Here is a 26,323-nt window from a genome sequence, read left to right on the forward strand (position 1 = left end):
TCAAATCTGCTATTTTCTCAGCTTGTCTTTCCATTTTATCAAGCTCATATCTGCTTTGGTAAGCTCTCCTCGCAGCCCAAATTTTATCTGCAGCATCATGAACTTGCTGTTGAGATAAGAAAGCTTGGAAGACTCCAGGAGCAAGCAGACTGTTAGCAAGGGTCGAGACTTTACAGGGTGTGAGAGAAAACTCTGCTTTGAAGACAACAACTCCAGGAGTCACAGAAGTGCCTGGTTCATGTCTATGCCTGCATCGACCTCTCAGCTTCTCATTTTCAGTGGTAACACCTGGTGCCTGGGAGCCCTTAACCCAACACACATAGTGCTCCATGACAAGAGGGAGAACCGTTGTCTTCTTTTCTGTTTTCTCCTTTACTAGAAGCTTACTGTATGCCAGGCAATCGTAAAACCCAAAGGGCATTTCCTGCCGCGTCCTGTAGCCTCGATAAGCTGCCTGAATCCTGGCAGCAGCTTTGTTCATTCTGTCCACTTCTCTTCGGATGCGATAGCCCCGCCACACAGCCTTAATGATGGTAGCTGACAGAATTTCTCTCTGGAGCCTCTCCATCTGGTGCGGGAGGGCAGGGCACTCCCTTGGAGATACCATAGCAAAATCCAATGCTTTGTCAGAAGCTGGATGAGGTTCACCAGCTCTGTTCCTGCCTGCATTTGAGGGCATTTGCTCTTTGTTATCTTTTCCTGAGCTAGCAAAGGTGGCTGCTTTGTGGGTCCACATCATCTACCCACAATTCACAAGGAGGTTTCTTTTTAGCTTTAGAAAGATATCATGACACAGATAATACTTCTCTAGTGTCCAAAAGATGACAATGTAATATATTTGCTAGGAATGGTTGGAGATCCATATTCTTTTGTCTCTTTCTTCAATACCGGATGTTGTTCTGGTGCTTGTGGCTTTGTTCATGATGTTTCAATAAAAATAAATGCAGTTGTTGTTATGCATTTTCTTCTGCTGCTCTACACCTCTTGCTGCCTGCTTGGATTACAGAAAAACAGTTATTTCTGCAATTAACTACTTCTCCATCATGTGCATTTTCAACATGTGTATTAGGACTCACGTTTCTGTGGGAAAAGATTATATATTATATATTCAAATCAGCAAGTACGCAATAGTCTTAGCAGATTGTGCTTCATGAACACAGCCCTCATACTTGACTTTTTGTACATCATGAGTTGTTCTACCATTTTGGAGGGGGTTTGTTTGAAAGTTTCTCTTTTAACAGAAAATGCAGCAGTGGCGCCAATAGTCTCAGCCACGTTCAGCCCCTCTCAGAGGCGCTCAACTCAGAGGGCTGAGAAATATAGACCCTCAACAGGGGCCACTGAGCTACAGGACAGATGCCTGCACCCTCATCTTTAGCTTTCAGAAACAAATTGGAAGAGGACAGGAGTGAATAGTAATACTAATTTAAAACAAAATTAAAGAAGTGTTAATCCTTCCTTGGGTGCTGAGGTGACCACTCTCTGGCTGATTCAGACTTATTCTGACGTCTTCCCTCCTCCTTGAGAGCTCTTGAGAAACTTTCCCCTGCCAACCATTCATCAGCAGCATGCCTCATCAGCCCTTACGTGCCCTCCTTCTAAAAAAGAAAAACAGAGCTAGCAATATTAAAAAGCTCCCTGTTTGGCTGGCAGACGATGTGAGTGCAGTACACTCATCTTATTTGGGCACTGCTTTGCTGCTTTGCTGAGGCACTGAGATTTTACATGCCTGAATTTCTAGGGGCCTACCAAATGAGAAGATGCTGAAGTCTTGTAAAGGGAAACTGAGGCAGCTCCACTTAGAAATGCCCCATCTCCAAATGGTGGCCAGGTTTGCTTAAGTTAGGAGCCACTGGCAATGCCAAGCATCTTCAGCCACCCAAGATCCAAGCTCTTTAGTCCTCCTGTGAGCAAGACTCTTGATGTTTGAGATACACCCATCTTTTGCATGGTATCAAATGGTTGCAACTCTTGCCCAGGAAGAAGGAGGCCTGGGGCTGTGGGTTGGACCCGGCCTGCTCTCGTACTTTGGAGGCTGTGGCATGCCAAGATCAAAGTCCCCCCATTCAGCGACATTACAGCCAATAATTTTACAAAGTGGGAATTTTAACGCAGCAGTCAGGACACTCAGTTGAATGGGGCAGCTCCTGTGAAATGCATGCACTTTACTTTGGATCATCCCTGGCTAAAAAGCAGAAGCTGCCCTGGCAGCAGCCAGTCGGCAGACCAGACCTCATCTCTGTCACAGGGGTCACCCTAACCAGCATTGTAAAGCCAACTTGTCTATGGGGAAACAGTGGTGGGGGAGTGTGAAAGAGGTTCTTCATTTAACACCTCCCACTAACTCACTTCTGTCCTTACATCAGCCCACTGCTGTTCTGAAGACTACCTTCTGATGGCTTGAGCTGGGACATGAGCCTTCTACTCAGAGATGCCTGCTTGCCATGCTGAGTCTGTATTGTTTGGGTTAATGTCAAATAATTTATAAATAACAATATTTATTCCTTCTAGAGGTTTCTTAAGATTAGATAGAAATGTTCACAGGTAGGAACCAAAGAGACAGAATACGTAAGACCGTCATTTTGAACATCTGTGGAATATTTTGGACTTCCATTTTCACTGGCTTATGAACAGAGAGTACACTTAAATGTAGACCTAGAAACCAGCTTTCACGTACAATAACTTCTGGGACTCCTATCCATAATAACTTATTACATGAAGACATTACAGTCCTCTTGAATGCCTACATATGTGGCTAAAATTCAGTGTGGTCTACCTCCAGGTATTTGATTGTTAAAGGTTTTCACAGTTGTGCTCATGAATATGTACAAACAAAATCCAATTAGATTTCTGAATGGCACAAATGAAATGATGGATATTAGGGATTTTTCTTTTTTTCTTTTTTTGGTGTTTTTCAGTTTTCATACAAAATGTCTCAGGATATTAATATAGAAGAAATAAGGGACTTCGACCTGCATGCATAATAGCCTATATATATAACAGGGCAGCTCTGAGTAATACCAATTAGCCTGGGACTATGGAAACACTTGCTGTTAAAACATCAGTGTAAACAAAGCACAGTGTATCAGATGCCTTCACAGTTTCTGAGTGAAGTCAGAGTATGTTTTTTATGTAACTTGCAATTTTGGGGCAACATATAATCATAACAGAAGGGATGTGAAGTAGAACTGCTGCAGTGGCATATGTAACCTAATTATATGGTGGCATATGTAACCAATAGCTGTATCTTCAAACTGTGTAAGTTCATTGAATAAAGCTTTTAACAGCAAACTAGAGAGGCTTTGAGACCTGTAAAGCTATCTCTACTGGATGACATCTTTGAAATCTGTCATTTGTCTTGCTTCTGACAAGCCAGAGAAGCTGCATACAAAACCCAAATGTTTACTACTTAACCTCACTAGAAACATAATTTGTGTTACTTATGAAAATATGTAAAAACTAGCTTTGCCTTTCCTACCATGCCAGAATATCCTATTTCCTTTAACTGTTTTAATGGCCTGTCTGTGCCTAGTAAGAAGAATTAACCTAGTTAAATCATAGAATCACAGAATGGTTTGGGTTAGAAGGGACCTTAAAGCTCATCTAGTTCCAACCCCCTGCCATGGGCAGGAACACCTTCCACTAGACCAGGTTGCTCAAAGCCCCATCCAACCTGGCCTTGAACTCTGCCAGGGATGGGGCAGCCACAGCTTCTCTCACCACCCTTTCAGAGTGAAGAATTTCTTCTTAATATCTAATCTAAGTCTACCCTATTTCAGTTTAAAGATGAAAAGGGGGAAGAGTGCCAGGAGACAACTCGCCATGGCTCTTGTAGAGCTTGCAGAACAAATGCCACCTGCACTAAACTTCACAAAGGCCCAAAAAGGCCTTTTAACTGCCTCAGGCCCTAATGAAACAAACTGGGCTGCTGTCACCTTTCCCCACATTATCACCCTTACTTGAGCTCACTGGGGCAGCTCCTCACGTTCATTTCCAATACAGTGTACGTGCCTCAAACGACATTTCAGTCAGCCAACAGGCTTAGTTTCATAAGCGTTGCAGTGTTTTGAGGCTCTCAGCAAGCAGAGAGCATGACGCATTAACTCCACATGCATCAGAAAATCAGCAAAATTGAAAGGAGGGAAAAAAACCCCAAAGATGCAGGAATGCTTCAGAGTTTAATTCCTCAATGGGTAATGGACCATTTGGTGAGGAATGCTATCAGATGCCTTATTCACTCAGGTAAATAACAATTTATCATTGCAGCTGGACTTTACCTTACCATGATCTCACTGCAGCACAGCAGACTGTCACCCTGCTGTGGAGCCCATTGTGACATCATGAGCAAATAGCAACTCAAGCCATTTATGGCTTTATGACTTTGTTGCCAAAGAACGATGCTGTTTCGTCTTGTCTGAGATGATGACACTGCCCCAGTGCCCACTCTTCTGCATAATGCTGATGGGTTTTCCAACAGCACAACAATACCATTTTCAGGAACACGAAGAAATCCCAGCCCCATGGGACTCAGCAAGGCTTTGCCCAAAATGTTAAGTTAAGCTTCCAGCACTTCAGCACAGGCAGAAGTTTTACTGCTCATTTCAGGGGGATAGAAGTTAAGCCAGTGGTGAAGACATTGCTCAGAAAGCTCTCAGCTCCTCAGAGGATCACTGAGCTCACTTTTAAACCTCTTACATATATTGTTTTATACATAGGAATCAAGAGACAAGTAAAATAAGAGTAAAAACTCAGCCTGAATGCACAGAGAGGAAAATCCATTGAAATAATAAGCAAACCTCGTCTTTCCTCAGGCCAAGCTCATCCATTAACCTGAAGCAGTCTGCAGCTGAGACATGCTTTTCATTCCAATGCTATTTCCAACTACATTTTGCATTTTCATCTCTGTGGCACATTTTATAGTATGAAACAGTAAAAAGTTACTAGTCTACAAAAAAAGGTTACCGACGCACGTTCCAAATACCCCAGCACCCAACTGCTGACAGCCTCTGTAACTGAGCAGATCAGTATCTCATTATTACCATGTATAAAAGATCAGAAAAGGCAAATGTGGGAAGAAACACAGATATCTAAATTCTGAAAGTATTAATAGAAAAGATCAAATTAATCTTTGATAAGAGAGAAGAGCAATGCTGGAGAGGAGCAAGGCAAACAAGAAAAAGGCAGAGAAAATGAGATAACATTGAAGATTAGAAAAGATTTCTAGTGGGGAGAAAAGTTTTACTTCTACAGTCCTATCTCATCACAGAGGTGGTGGGTTCAGTAGACAGCATGCTCACAAGACTTTGTGGTCATCATACTGTGAAAAACAAGCAAGACCAATGTCATCTACCACATGTGTAAGATTATGATTTCTTCTGTGACTGAAGGAGTAAAAAGTGTTGAAGGAGGATGTTTTTTATCTGGTGTAGGAATCCAGTCTGTCAGGCAGCATTGGGAACAACACAAGAAAGCACCATTTGCAGATAATAGTTTAATTTAGTTACATCTTATTACTGAAGTTATACATGTCAATTACCTGATATACCAGGTATATATTAAGCTGGTATATCACAAAGCAAAAAATGTAAGTCATAACATTAGTAGACAGAAAAAGAGGTAAATGTCAATACTGATGGAAGAGTGGTTATCAACAGAGTGATACTGTTAGATTAGTTAAAACATCATCATAACCTTGCTTGAACATTTGAGTATAAAAGATATTACGTGTATATATATATGTATTTAGTTATATGAAAAGTTACCATCAGGTAATGTTAGCTGATGGCAATATCAAAGAAAGATAACTCCAATGATACTACGACTGTGGTTTATGTGCGTGTATTTTAAATAGATTACTTCCAAACAACTAGAGTTCCTCAAGCTGAAATAGCCACATGCACGTTCACCTGGGCATAGACATGTTTCCTATTATCCATAACCAGGAGATTTCCATGCTGTAGTACCTGTAGTGCAGAAATTGCCAGTTCCTCACTATGCTGGACACAAAAATAAACTCTGAGCAATTTCAGTCCCTTGTCAGTCAAAGAAAATAAAACAAACAAAAAAGATTTTCCTGGACTCAGAAAGAGACAAATGAAGATAAGAACTGAATATACATACTGATGGGAAGCTACTCCTAAATGAATTATTTTTCAGTCCTTGGGCATAACACCACAAATATTCATTCATCTGTCAGTGACTCCTAGAGTCCCTCAGATAAACTGCCACCACAAAATTGCTTGATAAAACACCGTATCAGCTCAGAACACCTATGAGACAAGCCTGCAAGTGTAGATCAAGCTTCAAATATTAGAAATTGAACCATTTATCAGTAAGACCAGCCTCTGCAGCCCAAGCTCACATGGCATGTGCTCTAGCAGAAGACTCCACCTCGGTGTCTCACAGCCAGCTTGGGAACAGCTCTCTCTCCATTTAAATTTTCTTTGCATGCAGGTGCCATTCCTCTGGACCTGACAGCACCAGCATCAGTGAACTGATGAATGAAGAGTCTGATCCGATCAATACAAGAAAAGAAGAAGACGAGAAAAACAAACAAACAAAACACAATAACAACAAAAAAGAGTGAGAACTCTGGACTGAGCTGTGAAAGTGGTTACTCTGAAGCTTCCTTCCCTGCAGAGTCAGCTGCTGTGGTTATTATCCTCAAACTGAAATTGCAGGTGGAAATCTTGGGATTTCTTAAGCCCAAAACAAGATCCTTTCCCCTTAACATAAAAAAAAAAAAAAAAAAAAAAAAAAAAATTCCTTCCTTTCTGAGCCACAGGTCCAGACTGTAGAGTGCCTGAAGCCAAAAAAAGTTCAGTTCTTCCTGCAAGAAACATTGGACACCCCTGAAAAAAGATGGTATGGAGATGTGTGACTAACTCCTGCAACGGAGGTAGGCCCAGAGGAGATGGGCAAGAATGGTGACCTCAGGGAAGAATGTCATCAACATTGATGACGACAAATTAACAACAAATTGTCATAAAGAAAGCTGAGATTATCTCAACACAAGGGGTAATGGACAGTAACCTTTGTTTTAGGTATGTAGCCGATATATCACTTAGTCAACAGATTGCATGAACAGCCTTCCCTGAAAAAAACCAGTTGAGAGCTAGCCAGACCAGCATGGGAGGGGAAGATGTATGTGACTCAACCCACACAAAGAATAAAAACTGAACAACTCACCAAATCAGCTCGGAAGAGAGCAAGTGGCTTAAGATGAACTTTGCCCACATATTATTTCCTGGCAACTGGGGACACACAGTGTCACGACAGCAAGCATTTAGAGACCAGTAATGGGAATTTGTACAGTATGTTTGTACTGTGATTCTGCTGTATATTGCAATTGCTATACTGTGCTTGTGCTGCCATTTCAGTATACTGCTGTATCATTCTGCTAAATCAATCTCCTGGGTCATCCATGAGAACCTGGCTGGAAAGTACTGGAAAGCCCCCCTGGCTGGGGGCTGGTAAATGAGCCCAAGATGAAAGAAGAAACCATTACTGAAGGCAAGACCTCCTCCTTTTTCTGGATTACCAGCCCCAGACACTGAACTGAAGACCTCTCAATGGGAAATTACATGTCTTTCACAGACTCAAATACTGAAGTGTTGGTTCATCTATAGATGACTAGTATAGTCACAGAACACACAGCTTTAATAGTCAGATCCAGTGAAACCTGAAAGGAAATGAGAAGCCTGCCTAATTTGCTCAAGTCCTCCCTGAATTTAAAAAACAAACAAGAAAACCCAAACTAACCCCCTACCCCAAAAACAAACAAACAAACAAACAAACCCCAAAACAACTAGCCTCATTGTATTCTCCCATGTTCCTCCCTAACTAAAAGACCTTTTAATGGTCCACTAGAACCAATTAAGATGCAGAGGACAATCACTTTTTCAGAGGTTCCTGGAATGTGTGAGCCCAGGCCTGACAATCCATTTTCCCTGCACAATGGGAGGAGGCAGCTACAGGAGGATCACTACGTCATTTTGCATGACAGACAATAAAAGGCTTGATATTCAGTGCTAAATAAATTAATAGTGGCAGGACTTCGGAGACATTTAATTACTAAAATGATTTAATTATGACAATGTAATGTATACTCAAGAGAGGTTCTTGAAAAATTCCTTCCGAGTAACATATTTAAAAGTTTTCTTTAACTTAAGAATATTTAAGTTCCTCGCCAAAGCTTTCCTTTGGGAACTCTTTGAAGTTATGCATAGTGGATTAAACAAAAACTTTGCAATACATTTTATTTTTGCACACTCCTTCAGTCTGTATAACACTGTAAGGCCTCCTGCCCAATTTGTGCAACAAAATGCTGTGGTTCCATCCAAATAACTCTGTAAGGGAATAAAATTTCTGTTGAAAGCATTGAATAGGAATCTATAATAGCAATTACTGTCATCATATTTTTGAATCATATTTTCAAATTATATTTTTTAATCCTGTTTTGCTCTTTCTCCTTCATTAACAAATCATTATCATGGCTAAAATATGGCAAATAACCTGCTATGCTTTAAACAGCAGAAGTTACAGAACTGAACTTGCAGTAGTCATGACAGACAGTAAGCATCAACATGCTTTGGCAGATTGTGTTTTGGCTGTTAAAATTAGACAATAGCTCAAAACACCCCTTTCCATCCTGCCACCTGATGAAGGTGTAAGCTGACAGGAAGCAGATACACCTATAGACTAAAACCTAAAATAGATCTCAGGAGAGAAACAAAGCAAAAGGGCAACTAGGAATAACTGCCTGGCTCCACAGAAGAGCATCATAGGAGAAGTCTTCTGAAATGGACATTAAGAAACTCTTCTGGTTTTAGTTTTACCTGAACAACCACTTTGTTTTCCTTCTTCCTACATTCAAACTGGGATGTGCTTTGCACTTTCCTCAGCTACTAGAGAACTTCTTCAAAACTCACACAGGACACCCGTACCCTAACCCCTACGCAGAGCTGAAGGAAAATGAAACCTCAACAAAACAGATTTCTTGGAAAACTCAGTTTCATTAATTTGCTGCCACAATTGTTAATAAGACCACACTAGTAACAGCACAGACAAGAGGCCGACTGGAAGCACAGGAGAAAAAAGGGCAGTGACAAAGGACTCCCTCAGTGTGACAAGCAGTAATCCAAATATTTAGCTGTTTATTTTTCCCCATAAAACATACCACTGGATTTGAACTTTCCCAGTTAGACAGTGAGATGCAACACTTTGCAGAGGTGTAAGGAGAAAAGTAAACGCTACACAGAGGTCAAATAACCTACCACAGCGAAAAGGGAACTGGGGCAAGAGGGGAGGTAAGCTAACATTTCTCCTTTTAGAAGAGGCTCTAATTTCTGCCTGCTGCAGCATCATCCTGTTTCAAAACGAATCTCTCCGTTGAGATTTTAAGGATGGAGCATTTTTCCCAATTCTGGTACTTTCTAAATTCTTTGAATTGTTTGCTTTATAAAATTGGCTTCAGTGAAGTGGAGCTGCATGCATTTAGACAAATGTCAGCTACTTGATCTGCAACTGGACAATCACATGTCATTCTACATTCCCACTTCTGCTTTTTAACTCCAAATCACTTTTTTCTGAGATGTTTAGGAAATCGCTGCTAAGTGCAGGTACTGGTTGTGGCCAATACAAACAGTAAGTGATGCAGCCCTTTTTACAGCTGATGGTGTGAATTTAACAGATCCCACTTTAGAAAAAGAGGAAACCTTAACAAATGCTCGGGGAACATGCTGTGCTTATTAATTTTACATGAAAAGCTGGAATTCCTTTCTTAATCTGGCCAGTAGCAGACAGCCTTCATCTACTCTTTCTATATTGCTGTCGGAGAGATTGCAGTGCGGTGCTGGATGGGGCGCAGTGCAGGAAAAGTCAACTGCTAAAAGGCAATGGGTTGTTTCCATGCCAGCCTTTTTTCCCCACTTCATTGCTCTGTGATACTGACAGTCCTCACACCCCTAGCAGAGTCCACACCTAGCCCTAACATACTGCATCAGGAGTTAGTGAGGGCTGGTTTAAAAAAGAAGAGTTGCTGCAGGAGAAATTCAAGACCACTGCCAGAACAGACTGCATCTCTTCATAGAAAAATCCTTTGGTAATAGGAAAGGAATTGGCCATCAGTTCCTCCTTCCACCTGCTAATACTGACACCCTCAAGACAAGCAATAATCATACCTCTCACTGGGAGGAACATTTACTTGAATTAACCATTAAACCAACTTCACCAACATGAAAAGCTTAAACTCGTAAGAACTTCATGCACCAGCCATTTATCAATGTGCCTTAAATTTACCTTGCTTCTGTTAGGCTGCTCTTCTGGAGGGTTGTGAAGCTACAGTACTCAAAGGACAAGCCCAACAAGCACAGCAGCATACAATGTGGGGAGACAGGGATCTTTGGCCAGGGTGGAAGGAAACAGTGCCAAGCGTTAAGAGAAAGAAGTTACCCCTTTATTTTCAGAAGCAGCTGACACAACGCAACAGCTCATTGCGACCAGAGGAGAGGACTTTTTTCTCTCCGTCCTCAGCTCCTGCCCCCTGCCTTTTTCTTGTATCAGGTCTGACACCACTGATCTTCCTCTGTCTCTCCACTACAAGCCAAACCTGCTGCTTTAGTGAGCTGAGTTGCCCACGGAAGGATGCACCCAGCACCAGAACTGGTACAAATAAGAAGGGTGGTGACGGCAGTGCACAACAACATGGCAGGAGGAAGAGTGGAATGGCTGGAGCACCCCAGCCGCAGGGGTGCGGTATTGCAGCAACCTGCCCTCCTTCAGGAAGTCACACTTTAAATTCCCAGAGAGTAAGAAGAGAGGGTATTATTGCATAGAAAACAGAAACAATCTGCTATGTGGCCACACATGCCAAAAGCATAGCAACAGTTGTGTAAACGTCTTTTCCTTGTCACTTTTTGAATTTGAACATTTTCAAGTTTATTTTAAGTATAAAGCGTAACAGCAACAAGACTTGGGAATGCTGTGAGAAAAACCCAGCATCTCAACCAGGGAGCTACTTTAGAAAAAAAAACAAATCACAAAATGTCAAGCTAGTTCTGGCAAAGTCCTGGGAAAAGAGGAGAAAGAGTAGTTAAAAATCTAACACACCATTTGCTTTTTATTTTTAATCATGTATCATAAATGTACACAAAAGGATGCACCAGCAATTTTGTTCATCTTAAGTCTATGAAATGGGAAAGCAGACATGTGGCATGAGTGAGGTCAGAAGTATAAAGACTGGTTCAAAACATTTCAAGATGTTGTGCTAACAGGATAGTAACGGAAGCTTTTAAAGCCATCATGAATAGGCCTTGATTAGTATCAGAGCTAGAATCCACGCTACAGACAAGTTTGACACGGACTGAGAAAAGTCTAATTAGTCTTGTGTCTAATATACCCAGGAATTTCAGCTGTGAAGGCTACAACAGGGTTAGCATGATACCATTTTCTCTGATTTTGAATGAGTTCATTGACTAAATAAATTATCAGACAGTAAGTGCAAACTGCTTCACTACTTTGTCATGCTAAATTCACTTTTATAAAGAGTCTTAATAAGGCTAAAGGAGAGGCAGCAGCATTTGAGATATTAAAAACCAGTCTAGCACCAAGCAGCTCCCAAAGTCTAATTCCGTTACTGCCCTTTGGTGGATACCTTTTGGGGAGGAGGGGGAGGGACCACTGAGAGAGCAAGGGAAAACCCACAGCATACTGCAATGGAAGTCACAAATGCCTGACACCTGGATAAGATAAAAAAACTTCCTTTCCTGAAGCTACACATGATTGAGATGAGAGTTAAGAACAATTTCAAGGACGAGGGCAACCTTCCACCCATTACAGTAGGAATGTCACACTGCAACATATTGGGGACTGTATATTATCAAGGTACTTTTGAAAAGCAGCCACTCCAAAACAGTACACTGCCTTCTTGATCCAGCCAACAGTCCAATAACACGTATGTTCAGTGCGGCACTGCACTTCAGGAGTGTTTTTTAAGTGCCCTCAAAACAAAAGCCTCTTCTACGTCAGCTATGCCATAAATTCTCCTCATGTCCCTCACAACATACACATGGTGAAAGGTTACTCCAAAATAAGAGGTTCATTTACATACCTCACCAAAGGCATCCGGGAATTAGACTTTTTGCAGCGCTTCGAAGGCATAGCAAACTGAGGTTGGAAGTTTTCCCAGGCTGAAATGTCTATCTTAACTTCCTCTATTTTTCTGCAGCACTTGCAGGTATTCTTAGCTGCCCTAATTCTGCTCCTTCTGAAATCAGTGAAAACTACTTCCTGGGGATCACCAAAGCCAACATTAAATGCCTTGACAAAGCTTTGAACTAAGCATATAACAACCTCAACTTCACTCTCAGCCAGATTCAGTTCCCCAATCCCTGTAAGCATAAAACAGCCACTGTAAAAAAACAAACAAACAAACGAAAAACCCAAACAGAACATAAAACCAAAAACAAAACAAAGCAAGAACACAAATCAAAACCCTGGGTTTAAATGTATTGACCATTGCATCCTTTCCTTCTGTAAAGCAATTCAGATTTTGTAAACTAAATGCACATTCTAATTCTGAGATGCTTGCACTTTCGAAGTGTATCGAACGGAAATGACCATGAAGAACAATTGTAATCTTGTTTGTATGACTGCATATTTACTGTCTTAGAATTCTGGAGAGTCTTGTGCACAGAATTAGAGAGCATTTAGTTTTCAAACTAAATTTCTTGGCCTAGCAAAGTGAAAACTGATGTTTGTGACTTCTAGGCAGGTACTTCTACAACTTCAAAATAGTCATTGGGTAGAATCACATAGCCTTTTCCTGCCAATATGTCTTTTTCTTTCTGAAACTGAACAACCTCTCTCAGTTTTTCAATCTGTTTTTCCTGACGCCGGCATCGCTGCTGCACTGTCTTGAGCTTCTTCCGCAGTTTTTCAACTTGCTCCTCCAGCTGCTGAATTCGTTTTCGTTGATGAACTGTATCCTCTACGGTATAGTTGTGATCACAAAAAACAGCGAGATTGCTAGGGGTCTGGAGAGGAGGCATCAATAATCCAATACTTGGATCGACTAATCTGGCATCTATCTGAGACAGATGAAAAGAAGGAGTTGATGGAGATGGTGGTAGTACTGGAGCTGCTGGTGGTGGAGGTGGTGGCGGCGGTGGCAGTGGCGGCGGCAGTGGGCGAGGCGGTAGTGGATCTTCTGGCTGTTCTGCAAATTCTTCAGGCTAGGAACAAGAAGAAAAAAAAAAAGTACATTTTCACGCTTAACACTGCTCAAAACACAACTCCCTTCCTACAGCCCCAGAATAACATAAACAACCAGGACTGAAATTAAGTAAGTTTCAAAGCTTGTATTTTCAAAATTGACAAACAGTTCTGGGTCTGTTTTGTCTGGCTTCAAAACTGAAGATATTTTTAAGCAGCTTCATTTGCACGGCTCTCAAACTCAAGTCCTTGAAGTCTCAAATAATCAAGAACTGAAGAACATAGCAATTACTATCACTTGGAGACTTAGGTCAAATACATATCCACGATAAGCTAAGAAGCAAAAACACAGGCTGCTGTTCCATCAAACGGAGTAACTCATCACCGTCATCCCGTTCCCCTTTGGCCCTCCTTCTTTCTGCTGCATCTTACCATTATATACTTTGAACCTATCGGCTGACTTAAAAGTGCAGCAGATAATCTTCTGCTGAGGTGGCATAAGGATCACCTACTTAGGGGGCAGAGCAGAGGGGTATACACGAGGCCTGCTCCTCAACAACTGGAAGGGACTGTGTCATGGCTTTCAGGCTGCAGCATAAGGGTTTGGTTTCAAGAGACATGATGAGCCAAAATAAACAGCTCTTCAACAGCAAAGCAGCCCTTCCAGCCCTTGTATTTACTCTCTCTTCAAACACAGTAAGTTGCTAAGATGACAGAAAGCTATTTGCTTTTCCACCACCACTGCAAAAATTTTCGGTTCTTTATTAAAAATCAAAACAACTCAACACAAGCTAAGACCTACACCTGCGCTGGTGTATGGAAGGAGTGAGAAACGGGACTGCACGGCTGGCAGATGGAATGGAGAAGAGAGAAGCACGATTCTCCCTTTTGGCAGCAGCACTACATCGATTGGCTCAACGCCACATGAAACTGCAGTCTTTATCATGCTGCTCTTGATAGGTTCACTTGCATGGTTCAGAGCAACACAGATCCCTCACCACTCGAGCATAGGCCAGAGCAGAGAATCAGATTTGTTCTGCCCCAAGGGAATGCAGTATAATTCAGAAATGCTTCTGTGCACATGATGATTAAAAACCACCCCAGTACTTACACGAAAGAGCTTGCATACTGCCTGTCAAAAGAAAGCCTAAGACATTCTCAGTAAAAGAGGCACTGAACCAATTTTCTAGCTACCCACCTGTTGCCAATATTACTACACATGAAAGCCTAAGGACAGGGACAATGTTCATCATCTAAATATCAAGCTCACCAGATCTGAAGGTCATGACTTGACCTTCCTCGACTTAACACACAAACAAGATAATACTTGATATTGGGGGGTCTGGATATCCCTCTTGTACAAACTACAACACTTGGCAGACAGTAACTGAGAAGGCGGTTTTGTGATTGGTATGGAAGGGAAGTTTCATATGCACTCAGATACTACCGATCACTTTAAAATACAAAGCGAGCCAACTATCACACTTATTTCTCAATTTTAAGAAATTGCTGTTAAGAGTGTGCCTATCTAATCCACACGTGAATATTCTAAAGAGTTTGACCCTATCAGCTATCACTTTCAAACTTTTCTACTAAAATAAAAATACAAGGCAAAGATGTAATCGGCAAAGACAAACTCACCCTTGTTGGAAGCACAAGCAAAAATCAGCTGGACAGCTGAATTCACACAGAGACTTCTGTTTGCAGCTTATCCAGCACATGCTACCTCTATAAATATGTTACTATTGTCACAACGTGTCACGGAGAACAGATCGTTGGTATCACTGACACATCATAAGTGAATTCTAACTACTTCTTACAGACAGTAAATGGTTCTCCTAAGACATAAGTAAAGAAAAAAAGTATTTCAAATTACATAGTACAAAAGATAAAAAGCTGTATTTCAAAATCTGTGGATTCAATTCCAAAACAGCCACTGTTAATTCTTTGTTACAGTATTATTTCTTGAAGATATGTGGCAGTTTGTTTAAAAGTGCCGTGAGACAAACAGGAATAGCACTAAATCCTTCTCCATAATTAAAAGGCACTCTTTTGTGCCTTTGTAGTCCAGGTATGACAATGAAATGAGGAACGCGGCTCACCGCTAATCCTGCTGCACCAATTGCACTTCTGCAGATCACCCTACAAACCCATTCAGCTTTCAGGCTCTAAAAAGTTTTGTAACTATTTCACACACAACACAGAAAATGTCAGTCTCACAATAACAGGGAAGCGTAACCGAGCAAAAACACAGCCATATTTACCTGGAAATTGTCTGTCTTTCCTTAAATACCTTCTGATTATATTCTCTTCTCTATCATCAGTCATATTTCAAATACATTCCCTTTTTTATTTCTGCATCAAATCTAATATTGTATATAAAGAGAAAAAAAATCAAACAAGCAAAAGCCCCTATTTCCCTGTGCGCACACAATCCCATTAGTCTTCCACCCCCTAGACCTATCATACCCATTCTCTCCTTCGCCACTTCCCCTACGTCAAAATAGCAAGAGATATAATATTTTACGTCCTCTATAGGAGCTAAGAATCAAATTTTCCCATTCTTGTTTTGCAGCTATCACATCAAGAAAGAAGAACTCATAACTGACTTGCACCTACAGTAAGCTGCTTTAGCAGGAAAACACCTCACAGAAGACTGCCGCCAGAAGTTCAGAGACAGAAGTTAGGGACCAGTCTGGCTTGCGACCACAAGGTAACCCTTAAGGCAAGGCAGGGATGGTTTCAGCACAGACAGGTAGCAGGTGCAGCTACTGTTCTGCCCCTCTGTTTGCACCTCACTTTAACTCCATGAAGTCAGGGGACAGAGCCCTTTAGAGAGGACAGTTAAGTTTCAGATCTAAGGCCCATCATCTCTTCAGTGTTGGAAGGAGCCACCAGTCAGCATGGGAGACTACACTGCAATTTGCCGGTGTTACTGAAGGCTCTCTAAAACTCCAAATATGCGACAAATACAGCTGAACAACTTAACTACAGGGCAGTACCTTCTTGCTCTGCTGCCGTTCCACTTGATTCAGCACAAAGCTTCTGCATAGGCACACAAGAGCAGACCAGAGCTACTGCAGGTCACTATGGTGCTCTATGTGCTCCAGAGCCTTGGACAGCCTAATCTATATGAGAACAGTGGCTGGATGTGTTTCAGCCACCACAGCTCTCCACATGCCTCCAGCTGCACACGCTCTGCCGGCATCCTTCACAACCTGCATCTTCTCCCCGCTGCTCTGCCACTTTGGGCCCTGAATACGAGCAACACACAGCATTCCGGTGTCTGTAAACTACGAGTGCTTTGGGTTTACCTTTTCGCTAGGTTCAGTGTAACAAAATATCGTGGGCACGGCATTTTCTTTCAGAAGCTTGTTGTTGCATTCCCTTTTAAAGCAGTCAGGAGTGAAGTGCTCTGAGCAAATGCTGCTGTACTTGGTCGGTTTGAAGTTTTTCCTTTTAACAGCAGCCTCCCATTTTTTGCAAAGATCAGGTCTCGTAAGAGGAAACCTGCAAATACGAAATACCTTCAGCTTTACGAGAAAGCTCGTTCACGGGGGGGTCGGGTTACAGCTGAGCGCTGCCGTGACTGACCGCACGATCACTTGGGTTTCCCTCTGACGGGCTCATCCTCGGGGCCGAAGCCCTCCCGCCAACCCAGGCCCCAGCGCACGGGCCGGGGTGGGGGTGAAACACGCGGGGGGGGACGCGGGCGGGGAGGGAGGCGGAGGGTTCTCCCTCCCCGCGCAGGCAGGAGCCGGCATGCGGCGCGGGCCGGATGTGGCTCTCCGCTCGGTGCCTGACACGCAGCGCACTGACACCCCGCGAGTCGCGTCCTCCTCCTTCCCCCCGCCTTTCCCTCCCGCGCCTCTCTCCCCCGCCGCCCCCCGCAGACCCCGGCGCCGGACCCCTCCGGAGGGGGGCGCGCGCGCACGGCCGCGGCCCCGCCTCCATGGCGCCCCGGCCCCGGCCCGCCTCCCGCGCTCACTTGTGGAAGGAGATGGGCTTCTCTTTGTCGTATCGGTTCCGGCAGCGGTAGGCGGAACAGGACTGCACCATCCTCCCTGCCCCGCGCTGGCCGCCGCACAGCGGCGGGGGGACGGGCTCCCGGGACCCGTTAATTCACCGCCGAACGCGCATCCTCCCATCAGCCCTCCCAGCCCCCCCCCCCCCCCCCTCCCGTGACCCTCCGAGAAGCAGAGAAGGGGACGCGGCCTCTCCCGACTCCAATATGGCGGCGCCAGCTTCAGCGCAACTCTCGCGGTGGTGGCACGCGCCGCGCTCGCCCATTGGCGAGCCGTAGCGAGGGGGCGGGGCCGCCCCGCGAATCCTCCAATCGGGACGCTGCCTGCGAGCCCGCCCAACCGCCTCACCCGCCCCCGGACACCACATCTGGGCAGCGGCGCCAGCGGTGCCTAACGGCCGCTTCCTCCCACCCGGCCTGGCCCGGCCCGACCTCCTGTGTCCCCTCGCGGGGCCGGAGCGCGGCCGGGAGGCTGGCTCTGCGGAGACCCGCCGGCCGCGGCGGGGAGCCGGTGCTGCAGAGGCCGGCGGGAGCCGTGCCCGCGCTGCGGCCCGGCCTGCAGCGGGGGGAAGCCCGTGAGGGCGGTCCTGCGCCGGGGCCTGTCCGGGGATGCTCGCGCCACCCGGCGGGCAGGGCTGCGGGCGGGCACAAGGTGCTGTCACAGGGTCCCGGTGCCCGCCCCGGAGGGTCTCCAGGCTCTGACAGCAAAATAAATATAAATAAATTAAAAGGGGCCGACGGGGGAGGGGAGTAACAACAAAAAGACCCCAGTGCCTCGACGGGCACTTGCATGAAGGACGTTGTAAAACCGCTCCGTGTTGCTCACCGAGAGTCGGCGTGCAGGTATATTGGATAGCAACCTAAATAAATGGATCTGTCATTACAAATAAGTTTATTTCAAGCACTTGCTGCTTTTTCCCGTCCTGCAGGCTCACTTTCCAGCTCTGCATTGGATCAGCGAGTTAAATCACCCTATATAACTGACGAACAGGTCTGTCGGAGCACTGACGAAGCGTCATCTCTGTCACGTATCGCACTACGAATTTCTCGGGCAATGACCCAAGAGCCAAGTCAACCTTCCCAGGCTTTTCTTTGTCCCTGCCCAGGACCTCGTTTTCTCCTCAGTCTGTTTTCCCCCTCTTCACTTGCTTTGCAAGGGGTAGAAGAGGAGCTGTACAGATTTTAGCTGGGAGGCTGCAGCGCCTCTGCCCAGGCAGCGCCCTGTGCCCGGCTGCAGAGAAGGTGCCCTCACTGCACCCCAGGGATACGGCAGAAAAAGCCCGTACATCGAGCAGCCGCAGCAACACAGCCGCTGGCATTCGCAGCTCTCAGCACCCGCTGTTGGCTGAGTATAGCTAGCTCTGCTCCGCTGCTGCTAGGTCAGCCGAGGAAACAAAAATAAGCTCTTTCCAGCACCACCTTCCACACCAAGACAGACATGCCTGCTCCTCCTCTAGCCACCCAAGTGCCTCTGTTTCTGGCTTTTGCCTGGCGGCTTTCTTCCCACTGGAGTCCTGCTGCCCACGGTTTTTTGGGCAGCGGTTCTGCCACAGCCTCGAGAGCAGCAGGAAGGCGAGCTGGGGGCAGCCGGAGCCGCGGCGCCGGCCCTCACCAGCGAGGGCAGAGTCCTGCAGCACCGAGCAGGGCGGGCAGAGCAAGGCTTGGCTGCTCACACTGACACACCCAGGCGAGGCGAGGTGATGAACCAGGTACTAGGTCCACCCCAAGGAGCCCGGGCAGGAGCAGCGGTAGATGGTGCCAGGAACAGAACTGGAAACACAGGTCCAAGGTCCACCCAGGAGATGGGGCTGGAACACTCGCGACATAGCTGGGCAGGGACTGAAGGGCCTGGGCTGCGTTGAAATGGAGGTCCTACCCCATGGGCAGGGTGTGTAGCTACGGGCCCCAAGGTTGGTGAGTCAAGGTCATCGAGACCTTAGTGCACTTAGACTCCATTTCTCCTGTGGATCTGAAGTGGCATGTCTGGGGCAAAGTCCTTCCTGACTTGACGTCATCACCTCTGCCTCCTTCCCTGCTCCTGGTTTTGGAGCAAACCTGGGCACAGGAGAGGCACAGCACGGCCATGAATCCAGTGGGTCCACAGCAGAACTCAGCAGTCAGCTGCAAAGCACATCCCACGATAAGAAGCACTTGGTCTTGACGTGCAGGGAGGAAAAGGCTGGGGAGAAAGCAGGAATAGATTGCAGCAGGGTGATGCCTAACCGAGGAGATGCTGGTGGATCCCAGCACTTATGGGAAGAACTGGCAAGCCACCGAGGCCCTCAGTCGGCAACCCAACTTAAAAGAGAGCTTTTGGCAGCTCTGTCAGGGTCACATTAGTATCCCCAGCAGAAGGGATTTTTAGTAGACTGGGTGGAAAGCTATTTCCTCATCCTGTAAGAATTTTGGAGACTTGGAGAGGGGCAGAAGGAATTGTCTCAACTGAAGATAACAACTAAATACCACCTCCAAACTGAAAAAAACCGCAGTACTTTCACAGTTCAATAATGTGGAAAAGACATCTAAGGTGTTTCAAACCCCATCTATAAACTTTTCTGTTCTTTTTTTTTTTTTAATTTGTTTTTTCCAGAGGAAAAGCCACACCAGCCCCACCTCCTTCTTGCGAGTGACTTTTCTTGGTCGGTCGGCATGTTTCCCGACGGCCGAGTGTTCTGCACTCCCTTCGCAAGGAGTCAGACTCGCCAGCGGCGCTGTCGGGAAGCGTGAATCCTCGACACCTGCACGACCACCCCGCGCCCGTCCACCATGGGCACAAACCACGAAGCACCCTCCCACTGCATGGGCTTTGCCGCGTTCCCCCTGCGGGACGCGTGAGCCGCGGCTGAAGCATCCCCGGGGAATGCCCACGGGGAACCCCTCGCCCCGAGCGACGCCCCCGGCAGCGCCTCCCTCCCGTTCCGCAACCGCGGGGCGAGTTTTCAGGGAGTAGAAGTGGAGCGAGCAGCGCGTTTTCCCCACCGGGGCCACACCGGCGCTGCTGCGGGAAGCCCGTTCGCGCAAGCCCGGCGGGCGGGGGAAGGAGCGGGGGGGACCGGCGGTGGCGGGGCGGGCCGGCGGCGGGCCCGGGGCGTGGCGTGGGGCCGGCGGCGCCGAGAGGCGGCTCAGTCCCCGCTGCCAGCCGAGGGCGGCCGGCCCCGCGGAGCAGGCGCTCAGCCCGGCCCGCCCCGCGCCGGAGCCGCCGCCGCCGCCGCCGGCCGGCGAGGGCGGCAGGATGAGCGGCGGGCGTAGCGGGCGATCCGCTGTGAAGATGGAGGCGCCGTTTTACCCCGAGGAAGGACTGGAGCTGCTACCCGACTTCGTGCCGCTGGCGAGCTTCGGCACCGCCGGCGGCCCCGCGGCCGATGCGGCGGCGGGGCAGAAGCTGCTGCTAGGTGCCGGGAAGAAGCGGGACCTGGCGGCTGCCTCCCCCGCGCCGCTCCCGGGGCCCTTCGCCCTCCGCCCGCCCGCCGGCGCCCGCAGCAGCGGGGCGGCTCTGCGCTTGCTACCGCCGCCGCCGCCGCCCGCCGCCGCCGCCGCCGCGCCGCCGCCCGCCGGCTCCGCGGAGCCGGCGGGCGGCGGCGGAACGGCGGCGGCCCGCGGCGGCCCGGAGGCCGCGCTGGGCTCAGCCGCGGAGCTGCCGCTGCTGAAACTACCGCCGGCCGCCGACCTGGAGCAGCTGCTGATCCAGGGAGGCGCGGGGCTGGGCACTGGGAGCCCGGGGCCGGCGGCGCCCGGCGCGGGCAGCGGCGGGGCAGCGGGGCCGTTTCTCTACCGGCAGCCGGTGACGCAGGAGCAGGAGGGTTTCGCCGACGGTTTCGTCAAGGCCCTGGCCGACCTGCACAAGCAAAACCAGCTCCTGGCGGGGCCGCCGCCGCCACTCTCCACGCCGGGACCCTGCTGCACCGCCCGCCCGGGGCCGCCGGGAGCCGCCGACCCGCCGGCCGTCTACACCAACTTGAGCGGCTTCAACCCCGCGGGGCCGCTGAGCCCTTCGGGCAGCGCCTACTCCGCCGCCTCCGCCCCGCCGCCGGGGCCGCCGCCGGGGCCGCCGGGCCTGGCCTTCGGGTCGGCGGGTCTGGGGAGCGGTCGGCTGCCGCCGGCGCGGTCCCTGGAGGAGCCGCAGACGGTGCCCGAGGTGCCGCCGTCGGCGGGCGTGGAGGGCGGCAGCAGCGCGCCGACGCCGCCGTCGCTGTCGCCGCTGGACGCGGAGAGCCAGGAGCGGCTGAAGGCGGAGCGCAAGCGGCTGCGGAACCGCATCGCCGCCTCCAAGTGCCGCCGGCGGAAGCTGGAGCGCATCGCCCGGCTGGAAGAGAAGGTGAAGGCGCTTAAGGGGCAGAACGCCGAGCTGGCCGCCACCGCCAACCTCCTCCGCGCCCAGGTCACCCAGCTGCAGGGCCGCGTCCGCAGCCACCTCTCCTCCGGCTGCCACATCAACGCCGCCGGCCATCCTCCACCCGCCGCCGCCCAGCCCCGGGAGGCGGCCCCCGAGGCGGTCGCTCCGCCGGAGACCAGCGCCTGCTAAGGGGGGACCCCGCTGAGGGGGGACCCCGCCACCGCCACGGACCGGACCCGGGCTCGGGCCCGGAACCGTCCTCGGCCGCCGCCGGGGCGGCGCGGGGGCTCCGCGGGGCTCGCCCGCCGCCGCTCTCCTGTTGTTGTTGTCGTCATTATTATTATTAATTATTACTATTTATTTGCGCCCGGAGAAGGCGTTTGCAGGAGCCGGGTGTTGCTAAGCGTTTGCCGAGGACTGTCGGTGTTGCTCTCGGCAGCGAGGGTCTTCGTGGGTGGTTCTGGGGCAGGTGGTTGGCTGTTATTTTTCAGTGAAGTACGTGAGGTCTGTAGAGATTTCGGAAATTAAGGAAATTCCTGTTTACAGAAAGATTCAACTTTATTTTAATGGGGGATATAAAAAGTGTGTTTCCTAATACACCTTTACTGAACTGTATAGCAATGGATAAGCTTTTCAAACTTAAAAAAAAAAAAAAAGCCAGAATCGTACCCTTTTGAAAAGATGTGCGTGTATATATATATATTTAAAACATGATACGGCTATGTATATTTTCTTGGTATTGATAAAGAACTTTTTTAAAAATAACTGTCTTTCTCTAGAGCTTTAATTTGCCATTGAGAGTTAAGACAACTATGTGGGTGCTCTTGCACTTACATGGCTTCGGTTTTAAAATCAAAGCCTGGAGGGGAATGATTTTTGTTGTAAAATCTTAAGCAGAATGAAATGCATTGCTGACTTAGTCGTTTGAAAATACTTTTCTAAACTGTACACTCCATATTTCTTGTGCAAGTGCAAACTTGGGGCATTGATAGTTATTTATTGAAACTTGAACACTTTTGGACATTGCCTAGACCTTATTTTTCTAGATAACATGTTGGTAGAGAAAACCGTTACTTGGGCAAGAAGAGCTTTACTTTTTTTTCCTTCACTGTGTACATTCCAGTAGTGTTTGCTCTTTACATAGTATAGTAACAATTTCGTGCTATACAGAAAAGGGCTTAGGTTTCGGCTGGGTTAGCTGTAAAGGTGGCAATTCCATTGTATTCTGTTTGAATAAATCGCAGAAATATTATGGAAAAGTAGATTTATTTTTGAGTAGAAATCTATGTATCTTGCTTCTTGGTCTACTTTGTTCTAAAGAAACTTTCTGCAATACTCTAGATACAGAACGAGTCAGCACTAAAGTGTGAAATGTTTTTCTGATTGGGAAGACTTGGTGTGATTTATTTCTTTGTCAAGATTTAACTAGTAGAAGAGTAAAGCAGATGAACTATTTCCTCTGATTAGACATAATCCTCAATAACTTTTTGAAAGCTTTAGATCCCTTGCTCAGTATTGCTGCCTACCTTGCTTCTGCCACACCTGTGTATTTTGAGCGTAGCCGCTATTGCAGCGCTGTCGAGCCCTGTGGCATGGTGCAGTGGGAAGGGTCTGTCAGAGTGTGATGGTCACCCCACCAGAAGCCCCTCGGTGCAGGGACTGGCTGCGGCTGGGGCACGGCAGGACTTCTCCTGAGCAGATCCAGCTGCAGAGCGGGGCCCACTCCCCCGTTGGAAACTGTGCCAACTGCTCTACTTGAACTCAGAGGCATAACTTAAATGGGGATAAAGTGTCTGTGCCAGCTGGTGAAAATGGGGGATTGTATGAGGAGGCAAGGGGCATAGGCATCTTCATTTGTATGAGCCATTGCTCAGATCTGTTATAGCCACTCAGGAGCTGTAAAACATCTCTTGCTTCTTTTGAAGGCTACACTTGACGTTTTGAAATTCAAGAGGGTCAGGATAGACTCACGGTTTTTCTTTCTTCTATTGGGGATACGTGAGTGCTATCCGTTCAGAAGCAGCAGTCAAGTGTGTGAGCTTTTTCTTTTAGTGCATAGTCATTCCTGGCACACGCATGAAATGACATGACAATGCGTAGTAATTGTGTTATTGTAGCTGAGATGCTCCGAGGATATTTCATTACTTAACGCATATGCAAATTAGGTAGAAGCCATATTAATCATTGTATAACTGTTTAATCATGTCACCAGAGCCTTTTTCAGTGGTTGAAATGATTGCCTATAACAATACCTTCTGCTGTTAGAAATACTAATGAACAGATAAAAAAAATATTTTGATCTTAACCAGGTTTAAAGACTTTTAAAGGCATTCTGAACCAGACAGCATAAAATCTGTAGCACTGTCTGTTACATAATAACTGGGTGAAAAAGAACTGGTTTCTTACTGTGTGGCAGGCACCAACCTGTCTGCTAAGATGCTGCAAGACTGGAGAAACTGATAAAGACTTCCCTCCCCCCACCCCTTAACATGCTTTCCCTAATGAGAGAGCTAATGCTGCCTGGTAGATACACTGATTTGAGATGCTCAGCTTTACTGTATGTGTAATGGAGTGGGGTTTTTTTAAGGAATCCTTGAAAAATTCTTAAAGATTACATGGGTCGGCACTGCTGTTTCAGTTCTTGTATTTGCACATGAGCGTAGAGCTAGATAAAGATCTTGCAGTAGGAGACAGGGCAGTGATAACTACAGCTGTGCAGTGCTTGTTCTTTACTTATTTTACCATTTCTGGTCAGAATAAATTAGCCATGTCCAAGGAGAAGTGGGGGATCCATAGGATATAGGAAATCACCGCAGTCACGCTTCCCAGCCAAGGACGGGTCTATAGTGAGTGATAACCTGGCAGCATTATAATAAGCTCACCCTTTTCAGCATGGTAGTGTTAAAGCTGAAAACCACCACACTTTACGTCTCTCCCATTCGAACTGTCTGCAAGAGCCATTCTGCATCCAGCCTCTCAAAGATCTCATGTGGTAACTTCTTTGATAGCCTGCTGTATGTTCTGGCTGATATCTGTTAGGTGGTAGAAGTGCCAAGAGGCCAGCTCTGTTGCCCTGATGACTGACGAGAGGTTAATTGTGAGGCCGGCAGCTCCAGCTCTCTGCGAGAGGCTACTATTCTGGTAGCAGAGCTGTCCGAAGAAATGCGTTTTCTGTAGAGTGACAGGTTACCTTCATAAATGCCTCCATTTAGCTGGCATTTATTATTAGAATCTAACACTGATATGACCAAATCTGAGAATAGGGGGTGGGATGGGTTTTTTTTCTCCTATTAGCTCTGCTGGAAGTTGCTTCGTCTATAGCAGAGATATGAGTGGATAGCCTGAGCACCAGCCTGAACAAATACAAGACTTGGGAGCGCTTGCCTGCTGCAGCAATCAGGCTTGGTTGTTTCTAAAATGTTATTCTAAAATGTATCAGTGCTCTTTTTACCCCTGCACTGTTCCTAAATCCTTAAATATGGCTTTTTTATTTTATCGTGCCTTTTTTCTTCAGTTTGCTGCAGCATTTTTCATGTCTGTTTCTTTTAGGTTTTGATTTTCTGCCTAAAACTTTGGTCACTGTGAGATGCTAAAAGATAGATTCTGAGTAAAAATTTTCCAGACTGTTCATATGATTTGCATCAATGTAGCTCCTTTTCAGTAACTGCAGGCAAGTTGGCTCTGTGTCACTATTAAAAAAAAAGCAAAACCCCCCAAAAAACCCAAATAAAAAATCCCAAGCAAAACACCAAAAAAAAAAAAAGAACCTTAAGAAAACAAAACAAGACAAAAGAAAAATCAGTTTATTGTCAGTGGAACCTCCACGCTTTTTTAGCATTTTTCTTCATCCTTCAAAACTGTTCCATGATTTGCTATACTTGCTATACCTGCACACACCATTCGCTAAGTCCTTAAATGATTTTCACTGCGTAGCTTGATTCGCAGGCTACCCTTATGCCCTTCTGATCTGGTTTTGCATTACAGGTGCAAGCCCACGACAAATAAACATCCCTCTTTGTTCTTTGCCCTACGTGTGATCTCTGCTCTGGAGATTATGCAGTCCTTTCCTTTGTCTAGTTTGGTTGGTGGATGCTTGCTCCTATGCACATCTCGCTTGCTGCTCATCAGCACATTTTGAATGTGCTTGAACCAATGTCTTCATCTAGATGTGAAGTGCCTTCTTATTAAGGCACTACAGCACAACAGTTTGATTCATAAAAGGCTTTCATTTCTTTGAATTGTTATCAGATCTTTTCTGTCTTGGGGAGGAGGAGTGTTTGTGGCAAGGGAAGTCTTGTTCACTCCGTCCTTGGGCAGAGGGAGGAGCTCCCATCTGCTCTGCCCCTGCTTGCTGTGGGTGCAGGAAAGTGCTATGACTAGTTCAAATGATGTCATTACTAGAAAAGCTGATTGGTTTGCTTGCCAGTGTAGAAGGGGTAGCGAAATCTGTCAGTATCACAAGGTGTCCAGACAGGTCCATGTGGTTGGTGCGTGGTTCTTATAACTTTCACTGTGACTCAAGGTCGAGCCCATCTGGCAGTGATGGCTTAGAGAGCTATTCCCAAAACAGAAGCTCTTTACATGTGTTGAGAAGTGTAGGTGTTTGGGGATGGTAAGTCCTGATTACCGAGAGGGTTGAGTCTTGTGGTGGTGGTCATGACATTTTTGTCACAAGCCTTTCATGGTCTTGCAAGAGGTAAATACCTCATAGGATTTGGACTCTTCACTGTTTGTTCTAAATCACTATTGACTAT

General features: G+C 46.8%; 2 protein-coding genes across 3 annotated transcripts; one reads left to right on the forward strand and one right to left on the reverse strand.

Moving 5' to 3' along the window:
- Nucleotides 1–10,566: 10,566 nt before the first annotated feature.
- Nucleotides 10,567–17,783, reverse strand: THAP1 (THAP domain containing 1). 2 transcript variants are annotated; one of them, XR_003989201.1, is made up of 5 exons: nucleotides 17,201–17,559; nucleotides 16,527–16,722; nucleotides 15,477–15,578; nucleotides 14,854–15,050; nucleotides 10,914–13,232 (listed from the first exon to the last, which is right to left on the reverse strand). XR_003989201.1 is itself a non-coding variant. In XM_030470454.1 (3 exons), exons 1-3 carry the CDS (start codon nucleotides 17,269–17,271, stop codon nucleotides 12,765–12,767), a joined length of 735 nt encoding a protein of 244 aa, XP_030326314.1. In that variant the 5' UTR covers nucleotides 17,272–17,783; the 3' UTR covers nucleotides 10,567–12,764. The 2 variants fall into 2 exon arrangements, 1 of the variants encoding a protein (XP_030326314.1); XM_030470454.1 differs by lacking the exons at nucleotides 14,854–15,050; nucleotides 15,477–15,578 and having other exon boundaries at nucleotides 10,567–13,232; nucleotides 17,201–17,783.
- Nucleotides 17,784–19,772: 1,989 nt separating this feature from the next.
- On the forward strand, nucleotides 19,773–26,036 carry LOC115600965 (transcription factor jun-D-like). Its single transcript, XM_030470455.1, has one exon. It carries the CDS (start codon nucleotides 20,469–20,471, stop codon nucleotides 21,756–21,758), a length of 1,290 nt encoding a protein of 429 aa, XP_030326315.1. The 5' UTR covers nucleotides 19,773–20,468; the 3' UTR covers nucleotides 21,759–26,036.
- The last annotated feature ends 287 nt before the right edge of the window (nucleotides 26,037–26,323 follow it).

This window comes from Strigops habroptila, chromosome Z (assembly GCF_004027225.2).
Source record: "Strigops habroptila isolate Jane chromosome Z, bStrHab1.2.pri, whole genome shotgun sequence".
In the NCBI taxonomy this organism is placed as follows: domain Eukaryota; kingdom Metazoa; phylum Chordata; class Aves; order Psittaciformes; family Psittacidae; genus Strigops; species Strigops habroptila.

What these genes read in the sequence shown, in the direction of transcription:
- THAP1 (XM_030470454.1), bottom strand. Translation starts at nt 17,271, where the DNA reads ATGGTGCAGTCCTGTTCCGCCTACCGCTGCCGGAACCGATACGACAAA. An exon ending in AAGCCCATCTCCTTCCACAA is followed by an intron (nt 16,723 to 17,200) that starts GTGAGCGCGGGA and finishes TCGTATTTGCAG; the next exon opens with GTTTCCTCTTACGAGACCTG. An exon ending in ACACTGAACCTAGCGAAAAG is followed by an intron (nt 13,233 to 16,526) that starts GTAAACCCAAAG and finishes TCTTGTTCCTAG; the next exon opens with CCTGAAGAATTTGCAGAACA.
- LOC115600965 (XM_030470455.1), top strand. Translation starts at nt 20,469, where the DNA reads ATGAGCGGCGGGCGTAGCGGGCGATCCGCTGTGAAGATGGAGGCGCCG.